Source organism: Nycticebus coucang, chromosome 4 (assembly GCF_027406575.1).
Source record: "Nycticebus coucang isolate mNycCou1 chromosome 4, mNycCou1.pri, whole genome shotgun sequence".
Lineage (NCBI taxonomy): Eukaryota > Metazoa > Chordata > Mammalia > Primates > Lorisidae > Nycticebus > Nycticebus coucang.
The window spans coordinates 72540970-72555709 of record NC_069783.1 but is presented as its reverse complement, the minus strand read 5'-3'; the positions used below and the strand labels follow the sequence as shown (position 1 = coordinate 72555709).

Genomic DNA, 14740 nt, shown 5'->3' with positions numbered 1-14740 from the left:
ATTAGCATGCCATCCACAGTGCTCAGGCCTGTAATCCTAGAACTTTGAGAGGCTCATGCTGGAGAAGTGCTTGAGGCCAGGAGTTCAAGACCACACCTTCTCTATAAAAAATAAAAAATTAGGGCGGCGCCTGTGGCTCAGTGAGTAGGGCGCCGGCCCCATATGCCGAGGGTGGCGGGTTCAAACCCAGCCCCGGCCAAACTGCAACAACAACAACAACAACAAAAAAATAGCCGGGTGTTGTGGCGGGCACCTGTAGTCCCAGCTGCTCGGGAGGCTGAGGCAAGAGAATCGCTTAAGCCCAAGAGTTAGAGGTTGCTGTGAGCCGTGTGACGCCACGGCACTCTACCCCAGGGCGGTACAGTGAGACTCTGTCTCTACAAAAAAAAAAAAAAAAAAAAATTATGTAGGTGTGGTGGTGTGTACCTGTAGTCCCAGCAACTCCGGAGGGTCAGACAGAAGGATCACTTGAGCCCAGGAAACTGAAGTTGTAAAGAGCTATGATGATGACACTGCACCCTAGCCTGGGCAACAGAGTGAGACCCTGTCTCTCTCTCTCTCTCTCTCACACACACACACACACACACACACATACACATACACACACACACACACACACACACGAAAGAAGTAGGAGATGAAGACGCTATCACCAGGAGTAGAAACTTTCTAAGCACAGAACACCAGTGGCCCAGATGTGTACTGTTCTCTGGGGTTATATCTGGTTGCAGCCTAGAGAAGAAATATACCAAAGCAAAAAAAGATGTGTTAGTTAAAACACAAGCAAAATAACCTAACACAACAATGTAAAAAGAAAAGATAAGCAGAAAAGTAAATATACAAGGCAAATAAATATGTAAAATGGTACTCAACTTCACTCATAATGAAAGAAATTCAAACTAAGATGAGGTAACATTTTCATCCATCAGATTGGCAAAAGTTTAAAGGTTGATTATACCTGGTATAGACAAAAGTGCAAGGAAATGGGAGTCCTCATATACTGTTAGCAGAACTGTAAACTGATATAATCTTTTTTCCTCAGGATAGGGAAAAGCTAAGAAGCAATTATTCAAAATATGAATATCTTTTTTTTTTTTTTTTTTTTTTTGAGACAGAGCCTCAAGCTGTCGCCCTGGGTAGAGTGCCGTGGCATCACAGTGACCTCCAACTTCTAGGCTTAAACGATTCTTTTGCCTCAGCTTCCCAAGTAGCTGGGACTACAAGCGCCTGCCACAACACCCAGCTATTTTTTGGCTGTAGTTGTCATTGTTGTTTGGCAGGCCTGGGCTGGATTCAAACCCGCCAGCTCTGGTGTATGTGGCTGGGCCTTAGCCGCTTGAGCTATAGGCACCAAGCTGAAAATATGAATATCCTTTAACCTCACATTCTACCTCTAGGAATCTACTCTAGAGATCATCATATAATAGTATAAAAATACACATATAAGACTACTCTTTATAGCATTATTTGTAAAAGTAGGGAAAAGTGAAGAAAAACCTAAGTGTCCATCAATGGGGATTACTTAATAGAATAATACATTATGGTGTACCTAAATGAGAAAACAATGCAATCACTCATCCATTCAACAAGTATTTATTGAGCATCTACTATGGAGTCAGGCATTATTCTACATATTTTTTTTTTTTTTGAGACAGAGTCTCACTTTATCCCCCTGGATAGAGTGCCATGGTGTCATAGCTCACAGTAACCTCAAACTTCTGAGTAGCTGGGACTATAGGCATCCACCACAACACCCAGCTATTTTTTAGAGACAGAGTCTTACTCTTGCTCAGGCTGGTCTTGAACTTGTGAGCTCAAGCAATTCACCCACCTCAGCCTCCTGGAGTGCTAGGATTATAGGCGTGAGCCACTGTAGCCGGTCCCAGGCATTATTCTAAAGGCTGGGGATATGGCAGTGAATAGCACAGTCAAACTTCTTCTCCATCATAAAGTATACATTACAGTGGGGGAACAGACAATAAACAAAGCAAAAAGTATGTCAAAGGAAGAGTTGAAACAGTCAGGTGTTGTGGAGGGTGCCTATAGTCCCAGCTACTTCCAAGGCTGAGATAAGAGGATTGTTTGCACCCAAGAGTTTAACGTTGCTGTGAGCTGTGATGCCATAGCACTCGACCCAGGGATGACAAACTGAGACTCGGTTTTAAAAAAAGAAAGAAGGGTTGAAAGTTTAGCTGGAGCAGTTAAGGAAGGCATCACTAAGAAGGTAACATTTGGGTAAGGACTGGAAGAGAGTGAGGCATGAAGACAGCTAGGATAAAACTGTTCCAGGCAGATGGAACAGCCATGAAGCAGAATGAGATGGCTCAGTATGTTCTGATATGGAAGGCACTACTGTTACAGAACAGAATACATCATTTGATCCCATTCATGATGCTTTAAGGAAAAAGGACACACACAGGAGCCCGTTCAGAAACAACGTCAGACACACAAGAAACACACCAGTGGTCACCTTTGATAAATGGGACTTTGCTTTTCACTTTAATATCTCCCTGTTATGTTTGAAAAATTTTTTTAAAATCATAAACAAGTGTTTACTTTTATCTCCCTGTTATGTTTGAAAAATTTTTTTAAAATCATAAACGAGTGTTTACTTTCTATGAAAAACAAATAATATAAAAAGTAGAAATTCTATAATGTAGATATATTGAGGACCCTCATCTTATTTCTTCCAGTCTTCAAAGTTAATCAGCAAGGTAAATATAGTCACTGATGAAACCTTCTTTAGTCTATAACCCCCAATCCCAGTAAATATTTTCAACACAGGTGACAATTCATTTTCAGAGAGACGGTTTGCATTACCAGAGCTCAGATACCAGATAGGAATTGCCTGAATACTCTGTAACTCCCTTCTGTGTAGCCTAGTCGTTGACCATAAAAAGCTGTGAAAGAATCTCTGCCTGGCTTATTGTCTGTGCTCATCATGAAAATATGTACTGATTTAATATGCTGAAGATCTTTCTTCTACACTGGGGTCTGCAAAAGGCAAAGCATTCCTACATTAGGGAAACCAATGAGGGGGAAATATGCCTGAGATCATTAAGATGCCTATACTGCTTCAGGAAAAAGAACAAACGTGCCTTTTAAAATCCTGAATTAAAGTATCCACAAAAGGTCTAGAGCAATGATTCTTAACAGTGGGGAAGGCACAGGAGTGGTGAGGGAGATGTCTCCTCTCCTCTCCCCTCTCCTCACTTGTAGTAACTGGCAAAGTGAGCCACTTTAATTGACAGGCATATACCAAGTAAAACATGGTAGGAAAAAACCACATCAGGACTTACTGAGCTAGAATTCTTTGTAACTGCTACACTTGTCAGCTCACAGAATCAGAATCAGGATCTTGAAGGTATCTCAAGAAAAATGAAGATAGCTACATTTATTGCTTCAGGTCAAGCCAACCCAACAAAATCTCAAATTAAACCCCAAATCTGACAAGTCAAGTACATGAGCAGCTAACTCCATTCGCCCCACCCCTCAACTCTTCTCCAGGCCTAATTCATCATATTAAATGATCCTATATGTGAAGCACCTTACACAGGTGCAGGTTCCCCATATCAGTCTTGCTGACATATTCATGTCACTCAAAAGTAACACCAAACCACATTTAAAAAATTAATTTCTTAATTTTGTGTACTTTTTTTTTTTTTTTTTTTTACAGTTTTTGGCCGGGGCTGAGTTTGAACCCACCACGTCCGGCATATGGGGCCGGTGCCCTACTCCTTTGAGCCACAGGCACCACCCAATTTTGTGTACTCTTAATCCTAGTGCCTCTTGCCTTCTTAGGAATTTATTGCTATAAACTCTCCTCTTGACCATCAGCCTCTCCTCCACACAATCCTTTCCATCACAAAAAAACATGCTCTAGAATTTCCCTTTTTTTTTTTTTTTGGCAGTTTTTGGCCAGGGCTGGGTTTGAACCCGCCACCTCTGGCAGATGGGGCCGGTGCCCTACTCTGTTGAGCCACAGGCACCACCCTAGAATCTCTCATTTTAAAACACATACATTTGCCCTAAAAATATACACTCCTTGTTTCCCTTCAACTACTCCCCCCATTTTTCTACTTTTTTCCCTATCCAAACTTCTCCAAAGAGTTGCCTACATTGGAGCTTGGCAAACTATAGCTGGTGAGCTAAATCAGGCTAGTCATCTGTTTTTGTAAATAAAGTTTCATTGGAAGCAGCAGCCACACCACATCCATTCATATATGTGTTATCTGTTTTCACACTACAAAGCAGAGGTTATGACCGCTCACAAAGCTCGCAAAGTCAAAAATATTTACTATCTGGCCCTCTGTAGAAAAAATTTGCCAACTTCTGGTCTATACACACTGCTTCTGCTTTCTTACTGTCTATTCTTCTTTCCCTGCTTTCCAGTCTAGTATCTCTTTTATATTTCTAGTGAAATTGCTTAGCAAGATCACCAATGACATCCCATTACCAAACCCAAAGGCCACTTTTCTATCCTCATCCATCTGACATAGTTGGCCCCTTTCCTTTTTCAAACACTGACCTCTTTTAGCTCCCATGCGCTATAGTCTCATTATCAAGGATTCTTTTTTTTTTTTAAGACAGAGTCTCACTATGTTGCCCTTAGTAGAGTGCTATGGCATCACAGCTCACAGCAACCTCAAACTTTTGGGCTTAAGTGATTCTCTTGCCTCAGCCTCCCAAGTAGCTGGGACTACAGGTGCCTGCCATAATGCCCAGCTATTTGTTGTTGTAGTTGTCATTGTTTGGCAGGTCCAGGCCGGGTCTGAACCCACCAGCCCCGGTGTATATGGCCAGCACCCTAGCCGCTGAGCTACAGGCACTGAGCCTTATCAAGGATTCTTGACCTTTTATGTGCGTGGAGCCTTCTGGCATCTGATGAAGCCTATGGACCCCTTCTCAGAATAATTTTTTTGTTTTTTTGGCCGGGGCCAGTTTTGAACCCACCACCTTTGGTGTATGGGGCCAGCGCCCTACACATTGGAGCCACAGATGCCACCCATTCTCAGAATAATTTTTAAAGGAATAATATAAATAATTCAAAAGAAATAGTTTTCTTTTTCTTTTTTTGAGACTGAGTCTTACTGTCACCTCGGTAGAGTGCTGTGGCATTATAGTTCACAGCAACCTCAAACTGTTAGGCTCCAGCAATCCTCTTGCCTCAGCCTCCTGAGAAGCTGAGAGTACAGGCCCCTGCCACAATGCCCATCTATTTTTAGAGACAGGGACTCATTTTTGCTCAGGCTGGCCTTGAACTCCTGAGCTCGGGCAATATACCTACCTCAGCCTCTCACAGTGCTAGGATTATAGGCATCAGCCATCGTGCCCAACCTAAGAAAGTTTTCAAAACATAAAAAAATCGTGATATGTTTCTCTTTATAATGTCCTTTATTAAGTACCAAGATCTAGTTGTAGATCTAATAATTCTGTACTATAATTCTGACGTATTAGGTCATTAAATATGAAATGTCCAATTTCAAGTTGTAAGTTTAGTTTGTTATATCTCAAACAAGTAGCAGTAAAATTAGTCGAAGTATGTACCTAATCTGTTGACACAGTTTCACCATCTTAACAGTAACTTGTTCACACCAGCAGTGCAGAAGACTGGAGAGCAAGGGGCTATGAAATCACAAAAGGCATTTTTGAGAGCTTGTTGAGAATTGAGTATTTTTCCTTGCAAGAAGTGGTCCAAAGCCTGGAAGAAATGGTAGTCAGTTGGTATAAGGTCTGGTGAATATGGTGAATGAGACAGTTTCGAAGTCCAGCTTCTGTAGCTTGAGCAGTGTTGTTTGTGTGACTTGTGGTTGAGTGCTGTCTTATAAGAGGAGTAGCCTCCACCAATCTCATGTGCTTAATCACAAGCATCCTCATCATTTTGTCTAATTGGTTGCAATAGACATCACTATAATCAAGTGACAGGTTTTATGGAGCTGTAGTAGTACCAGTGCTGGACCACCAAATAGACACTATTAGTTTTTGATGAATATTCGGTATGGGACTATGTTTTGGCACTTCATCTTTATCCTACCACTGTATCAAACACTTCCGACTGTCCAAAAGAACCTATTTTTTATCACACGCAACAACAGAGTAGAAGTCATTCACCTTTATGTCATGACAGGAAAAAAGGGCAAGCTTTGAAACAACGTCTCTTCTGATGCTTGTTTAATTCACGTGGAACCCATAAATCCAGTTTCTTTACCTTGCTGATTTGTTTCAAATGGTCTAATATTGTTGGAGTAAAAAGGTTGCTGCTAATTCACAAGGAGGTTGAGATGGATTTCCTTCCATAACAACTTTCAAGTTATGGTTATCCACCTTGACACAGGTCGCTTCTCGTGGTTCTTTTCAAGATTCAAATCACCAGAAGGAAACTTCTCAAACCACTGACATGCTATGCGTTCATTAGCAACATCCTTCCCAAACACTTCATTGATATCTCAAGCTGCCTGTGCTGCATTTATTGCACAATGAAACTCATATTCGAAAAGTAACATGAATTTTTGACTTATTCATGGTTTCATAAAAATTGCTTTAAAAAGTTTTTTGAAGGATAATCACAAGTCAAAGCATCGCAAGTCATGTGTTTGAAAAAATGGGACTACACCATCACAATAACCCCACCCACAAAAAATAAGAAGCGTTGAAGTGAAATGTCAAGAGGTATCAACTGTCACATTTAGTGACATTTAGCTTAGGAAATCAAAGATTTTGTACTTAATAACCTAATAATTATATGTCCTATTTTGAGTGTTGGCAATGATTATAATGTGATATAAAAATATCTTGATTTCTATTGGAGACAAAATTACAAGTATTTTTAAAACTACTGTGGTTTGAGGCCTACATTCAAAATTGAAGAAAATGCTAACTTTCAGTCAGTGGTTAGTAAAAACAACAAAAGTTTTTCTCATCCAAGCTCATAGACTTCTTGAACTCTATCAACAAATCCCTGTGAGGTTTCTGGAACCCAGATTAAGAACCTCTTCAAATTTCTGTTATTCTCATGGCTATAGAACCATCTTGTGCTGAGGACTCCCTTATTTGTATTTCTAGCTCAGACCTCTCCTGAGTTCCCACTGGTACATTCAACTTCCTATTTCACATCTCTACTTGGATATCTTACTGGCATCTCAAACTTAACATGTCAAAAAAACCTACAAACCTGAATTCTTGAGTCTCCCCAGCACCCAAACCTCTCTCCCATTTTGTTACCTGGGCTAGGGTGCAGTGACATCTTCATAGCTCACTGTAACTTCGAACTCCTGCCTCAGCTTCCCAAATAGCTGGAACTACACCATGCCTGTTTTCGGTAGAGATGGATTCTCACTCTTGCTCAGGTTGGTCTCCAATTCTTGACATCAAGTGATCCTTTTGCCTTAGCCTCTCCCAGTGCTAGGATTACAGGTATGAGCCTAGCCCCAACCTCTATTTGACACTACTTTTCCCATTTCAGTAAATGGATTACCATACCCTAAGTTGCTCAAAGAAGAAACCTAAGGTCAACTTGGATATCATCTTCTTCCCTGAACTATCCATAAACCCCACGACTCTACATCCAAAATATCAAATCCATCTGCCTCATTTCATGCTGCACACTACATCAAGCCACCAGCCTGCAAGAGTTTCCTAACTAGTCTCTCTGCCTTCTCTTAATACTCCCTCCATCATTCACTATACAATAGCCAAAATTTCTATTTTAAGAATGTAAGTAAGTTCAGTCCAGAACCTCCCTTAAAACTTCTCAATGTCTATCGTTCTCAGGATAAGATGTATACTCCTTACCACAGCCTATGAAGCCCCGCCTGCCTCTCCAATTGTGTATGAAGTCATTTTCCCTCTTCTCTAGCAATACTCCACACATAGTGATCTTTCAATCCCCAATATATGCTGAGGTCTTTCTGACTTAAGAGTCAAATTTTATACACAGATTTCCCAGTACTCAGGGAGTAGGTGCCCCTACCCTCTGCATTGTTCAAGGAGTCAACTATACCTATTTATTTGCTTATCTGTTCATTGTCTTCTCCCATACCTAGAAGGGACACAAGGACAGGGGCCATTTTATTCATCAAGGTGTATCCAGGACCCAGAGCAGTGCCAAGTAGATAGCAGGTATACTCAATATATATTTCTTTTTTTTTTTTTTTGTAGAGACAGAGTCTCACTTTATGGCCCTTGGTAGAGTGCCGTGGCATCACACAGCTCACAGCAACCTCCAACTCCTGGGCTTAAGCGATTCTCTTGCCTCAGCCTCCCGAGTAGCTGGGACTACAGGCGCCCGCCACAATGCCTGGCTATCAATATATATTTCTTGAATGCAGATGGTCCTTGCCCTGAAAGCATTTTCCATGTGGGACAATTGGACTTTGAAGACCCTTCAGAAAATATCTGGTAGAATGATTCCACGATTCTACTGAACTTTCTCAATTAGTGATTCACCATAGAATTTGTGGCCCTGGTTTTCATTCTGGGAGAACAATCTATAGAATTACCAGAAATATACAAGAATATTATTTCTACCAGCTGTAGGGTATACAAAGAGGACAGTAGTTAAAGTCACTTTTCAGGAAAATTAATTTCATGCCTAGGAATTAAAAAAAACTCATAACAACAAAGAGAAGCAGAAATGTAGTTATTAATTCTATGAAATGTTATCAACATTGAGGCTACATGACAGGGCATGCTGGCATTAATGAAATACAAGATTTTTAATAAAACAGGTATTACTTTAAGTTTGGCCTAAAGCTACCTACATACACAGTGTCAATTGTAACCTACCTTACTATGGAAACAAACTGTAACTTAATATAAGGAGGTTACAAGTATAAAAGTAGCTGAGTTTCAGCCAATCATAGCAGCTGAACTTCAGCCAATCAGAGGCTGAAGAATGCCAAAATATGACTACATAAGGCAAACATGGAACTGTAGCCAATCAGGCTATTTTCATATCTCATTTCCTTTCCTCTGGCTATAAATATAGCATGCACAGTCTCCACAGCCTCCAGTGTGGGGTGGAGCATTCTGAATCACTTTGGTCCTCAGTGTTAACCTGGTTCATAAACCTTTTTTTGCTCATTTAAACTCTGCCAAATTAACTTGTCTAAGGTTTTGTCCCCCCCCACCACTTTAACACAGACAGTATTTCTAAACTTAAAAAAGAAAAAAGAAAAAGACAACAGAAATCCCCTTTTTTCCATTCTAAAATTACAACATAAATCCCAGTCACCCTCCTTTTCTACATTCTTTTCTTTGGAGTACTGGTTCTCAACCAGGGGCAATTTTGCCCCTCAGAGAACATTAATGTCTGGAGACATTTTTTGTTTTCCACAACTCAGGGAGAAGGCACTATAGCATCTAATTAGTAGAAACTAGGGTTGCTGGCTAAATATCCTATAATGCATAGGACAACCCCACAACAAAGAAGCATTTAGTCCAAAAGGTTAAAAGTGCCAAAGTTGAGAAAACTGCTTTAGAAGAATATGTGATATTAATTATATGTATACATCATCTCTGGGAGGACATTTAAGAAAATAATAAAGAGGCTCAGTGCCCGTAACACAGTGGTTATGGTGCCAGCCACATGCGCCCAGGCTGGCAGGTTTGAACCTAGCCTGGGCCAGGTGAGCAACAATGACAACTCCAACGAAAAAAATAGCCAGGCCTTGTGGCAGGTGCCTCTCTAGTTCCAGCTACTTGGAAGGCTGAGGCAAGAGAATCACTTAAGCCCAAGAATTTGAGATTGCTGTGAGCTGTGACACCATGGCACTCTACCTAGGGCAATATAGTGAAATTATGTCTCAAAAAAAAAAAAGGAAGTAATAAGAGTCATTGTCTCTGTGGAAGGGAACTGACAATATAGGGGACAAGAAGAATGGGTAGGGAGACATACTTTTTAACTATACATACTCTTTTTGCCTCTGAATTCTGTACCATACGTACAAGTATGTTATCAATTCAAAAAACAATAATAGGGCCAGACACAATGCTCATGCCTGTAGCTCCAGCACTTTAGGAAACTGAGGCAGGAGGATCACTTGAGGCCAGGAGTTCAAGATCAGCCTGGGCAATATAGTGAGACTCTGGCTCTACCAAAAATTTAAAAATTAGCCAGGCACGGTGGTGCATGTCTTTAGTCCCAGCTACAGGGAAAGGTGAAGTGGAAGGATCGCTTAAACCCAGAGTTCAAGGCCACACTCCAGCCTGGGTGACAGAGCAAGATCAGTTTCTAATAATAAGTAATAATAATAATGATGATAAATAGTCATTGTGGCTCATGACTATGACCTTGAAAGACTACCTTCAACTCACAGAATACTACTAAACGGAAAACAAAAAGAAAGGACCTATGTTGTAGAATGACTCCTGAATTAGGAGTTAGAAAACCTGGGTTTTGTTGCTCCAAACTGTGGAACACTCAGCATATCACTAAATTCTGAGCTTCTTTCCTCATATGTAGAATGAGGATAATGTGCCATACACAGTGTACCCAGAACTATGAAGAGCCATAAAAATAAGCTGTAATTGTTTTTAAAGGTCTTGATATTATGAAAGAACAAGACTAGAAATGATAAAGAAGACCTTTTAACATTATTCCCTTCCTAGGGTGGCGCCTGTGGCTCAAAGGATTAGGGCACAGGCCCCATATGCCAGAGGTGGCGGGTTCAAACCCAGCCCTGGCCAAAAACTGCAAAAAAAAACAAAAACATTATTCCCTTCCTAAATTACATACCATTTCATTGTTGTGGGCATTAGGAGTTGTTCCCTGTTAATAGTATTGAAATCTTCTATTTTTGCTGCCTACCCTAAGAAGACAAGCAGCTAAAGGGACAGATCTTCTTGTGGTAAGCCAAACAAACTATAGGCAGTCACTAATCATTTGATGATTTGTATAATTATGATAAAGGGTAGAAGTAGAAACACTTTTTCCCTATATTACTTTATTTGCTACAAAATAACTAGAATGAGAAATTTTGGCTCTGTTAGATGCCAGCAATAATCCTATCACTGGCTGCCTTAATGGAAAGAGGAAAGTAAAAGCATTCATCAATACTACTTATATTCATGAAAAAATTCATCATACAAAAATTCATCATATTTATTATAGATTAACTACTAACTCTGTTGTCTAACAGCTGGGCCATGTGGGCATAAGCCAAAGAGTTAAATTTCTTACTCATGAAATTACTAAGTCATGAAAATGACACTTTCAGTACTCATGTCTTTGAATGGCAAGGACAGCCAATATGTAGGAGTTGCCAGCAAAAATGATTAATGCTGATGATACTGTAAAGTTCTCTAGTTTTAGCAATTTAGAGCAGAATAAGTGAGACATCAGTCACCGGAAAAGAAAAAGGAAACTGTAGGTGTCTTACGTGATATACTTGTTATAAAGGATGAAGGCATGTTCAATGTTGCCTTCCTCAGAGTAAATGGATGCCATTCGGATAATCTCAACTCCAGAGCGGAAGTACCGACGGGGTGGAATGTCTTCATTCACTTCCACTGCACTACCCAGCTGGGAGAGAGCCCTCACCCGATCTTCGGGTGGGAGGCTCACATCTCCATGGTCAGGCATCAGGACCGAGAAGTTCTGAGACAGAAAGAGAAAACAGATGGCATCAAAATCATTGTCTCCATCATCTCAGTATAGACTACCACAGTGTGTTTATTTCACAAACCTCTACCTTAAGAAGAAAGTAAGAGAAATATAATTATGGATTATATCAAATAAGTTCTCTTTCCTACAAGAAGGCTAATACCATCAAGGAAGCCCAAATCACAATGATGAGAGGATTGACAGACTCAAAAACCCACAATTTCTGTACTATAATTAGGTAGTATAATGATAACGGTGCATAGGGATTCAGTTCTACCCTTTGAGTTAATTATTCCTTGTCATTAGGTGGCCCTGCCCACAGCATGGTAAGAGTAGTAACACTATACAGTAGAACCTCTGTAAGTTGACCACCCAAGGGACTGTAACAAACTGGCCAACATATACAAGGAAGTAGGCCTACTGTATGTACTGATATATACATGTGGTGCATATCCAGTCTATGAAAATTAAGTCCACTTAAGGAGATGATTAATGTAGGGAGGTGGTCAACTATGGAGGTTACTTTCCATTATTTCCCTTTCCAGCCGCTTAAATCTACTCCAATATGTCAGTGGACTTTCATGAGGATTGTTTAAATAGACTTCAAATTTGATCATTTTTATTTAATCCTAGAGTAACTGACATTTTCTGTGGTACGCTTTTTCTTTTTCTTTTTTTTTTATTGTTGGGGATTCATTGAGGGTACAATAAGCCAGGTTACACTGATTGCAATTGTTAGGTAAAGTCCCTCTTGCAATCATGTCTTGCCCCCTGTGGTATGCTTTTTCATATTTGAGCACAAAGTTAGTTTGAGGAGCTGGTCTGGAAATGAATACTCATAATTACAACACAACTTACTAAACCACTATTCCAGTTAGTCTATTAACATCATTCATCATTATTGTGGCAAGGACTTTAGACTTTGAAAACAACAATTTACTTATGCTAAGCACTCACGAAGTAACAAAAGGGCCCAAAGGTAACTTGGAATGCAAAAACAAACCAACTAACCTGGGAGTTTTCCCTCCCTGGGCCCCAACTTCAGTAGTTGTACAGTCTTTGTAGACAAAGTTGCTATTAGAATTAGATTTCAGGCTGGGTGTTGTGGCTCACACCTATAATTGTAGCAGATTCTAGGCTGAGGTGGAAGGACTGCTTGAGGCCAGAAGTTCAAGACCAGCTTGAGAAAGAACAGAGACTCAGTTTCTACAAAAAAATAGAAAAATTAGCTGCGCATGGCGGCATGCACCTGTGGCCTGGGCTATGAGGGAGGATGGGGCAAGAGGATGGCTTGAGCCCAGGAGTTAGAGGTTGCAGTGAGCTCTGATGTCACTGCACTCTAGTCAGGGTGACAAAGTGAGATCGTTACCCTCTCCCCCCCCCAAATATGTATCAGATTCCAAATCCCAATTACAAACATGTATCACCATTCTCCATCATCTCCAAAAGGAATCTGGGTATTTGATACACACTGAATTACAATACACCCTAACTCATATGCTACACAAGCTAAAGTAAAATTTATCTTGGAATTCAAGGCCCTGTTATCAATTGGCCCCAATTTATATTTTCCATCTCATTTTTACTCCTCTCCAATAGATATCTTTTGCTTCAGTCAGGATTCCAATCTGCCCAGCAATCCTCACATTTCAGTTTCATTTGTTTATCCACTGCTTTTGTTTTCTACTACAACTTTTCCCTCATAGATTCTTCTCTGGGTCCATTCTATCTTTAGGACTCTTCAATATCCGGGTCACACTTCCTCCAAAAAAGTTTCAAACACCCTTGCTAATGGCACTAAAGCTGTGGGCACTACTTAGAGATACAGAAACATTTCATATTCCACGAAGCCTCTTCAGGGATTCAAAAATACTCGAGCAAATCTAAAACATCCCCAAGATGCCTAATTAGCAAAACTTTCTACAGTTCAGCAAAGCTAACTAAGCAGAGGATTTCGCTGCCATGTCAGTACCTCCTGGAAAGGTACTTGACGGTCAAGAAAGGAACCCCTTCCCGAAGCCAGCAAGTTGGCACTCGGTACTACAGGGTTGGAAAACTCCAAAAAGATGCTGCATCTGCAAATAAGGGTGAAGGGTGGCGTAAAAGACTGAGGGGAAACAAGGAGGCGGCGAAAGGAAGTAGCAGGATCCAGCAGAGGGGGCGTAGACAGTGGAGAGGGAGCTCCACTGCCTCCACTGGAGGCATCCTTCTTGAAAGCCCTCAAACCCAAGTTACCAACCCCAGGTAAGTATTTTCATCCAAGATTTTAGGGTCTTTCGAACGCATCAGGCAGGGAAGCGTTGGGCCTGCTGCTGAGGCGCCGGCCCGCAGGGACCGGAGCCATCAGGGTCCTCGCACGCGACGAGTCAGGCCAGGGACCCGGGGAGAGGAGAAGGCTGCAGGGGCTACATACAGGGAGGCCGCTCCCCTTCACAGTCCAACTACGCTCAGACCCCCTAACCCACCACATTCCCGGGACCCTTCCCCACCTTTCCCGGTAGCTGACACTCGGAGCTTCCGGTAACGTCACATCCGGCACCCGCCCCGCCCACTCCCGGTCGCCTGCCAATTACACGCCCCTAGAACCTGGACGTTGCGGGGGAATTGGTGGGTGGGGCTAGAATCGTCACCGGGGGAAAATCTGACCCATGAGAGAGCTCTACTGTGGTAAGCGATTAAAGAACAGGGCCAAGGGGTAACTGATAACCAAGTTAACATTTGTTTTTAAAATTACTTTGATAGGGGTTTTCTGCCAATAGCCCCTCCGTCACACTTACATAAACCCTGCACTTAAGGAGGAATTGCTGATCCTATACATATAGTGGGGTTCAGGAAAAATTTTCAACTTATTTTTCAGTGTGTTGGTGTTACTTTCTGCACTAATTTGGTACTTGGAGATATTAGGCAATAAGTTTTATTGCTTAGAAAATAACATAAGACTAATTTTTTAATGTCAAAACACCTACAAAACTTATGGAAAATGACTGTATGTCACATTTCCTGCTCCTGAGACCAGGACAAGGTAGTAATAAACATCAAATACAAGCAGTTCTGTTTGTAGATGTATGTGCATGTATAAATATGTGCACATTCTTTTTTTTGCAGTTTTTGACCAGGGCCGGGTTTGAACCCACCACC

At 41.1% G+C, this 14740-nt stretch overlaps 1 protein-coding gene across 3 annotated transcripts in view; it reads right to left on the bottom strand.

Annotated features, from left to right (window-relative positions):
- Positions 1-14151, bottom strand: part of STAMBP (STAM binding protein) — a 36228-nt gene extending 22077 nt beyond the window's left edge. The window contains exons 1-3 of one of the 3 annotated variants that reach the window (XM_053588298.1): positions 14092-14151; positions 12614-12808; positions 11379-11596 (exon numbers count right to left, since the gene is read on the bottom strand). In XM_053588298.1, the coding sequence (XP_053444273.1) occupies positions 11379-11581 (203 nt within the window). In that variant the 5' untranslated portion in view covers positions 11582-11596; positions 12614-12808; positions 14092-14151. The other 2 variants (XM_053588297.1, XM_053588299.1) reach the window with 2 other exon arrangements.
- Positions 14152-14740: the final 589 nt, after the last annotated feature.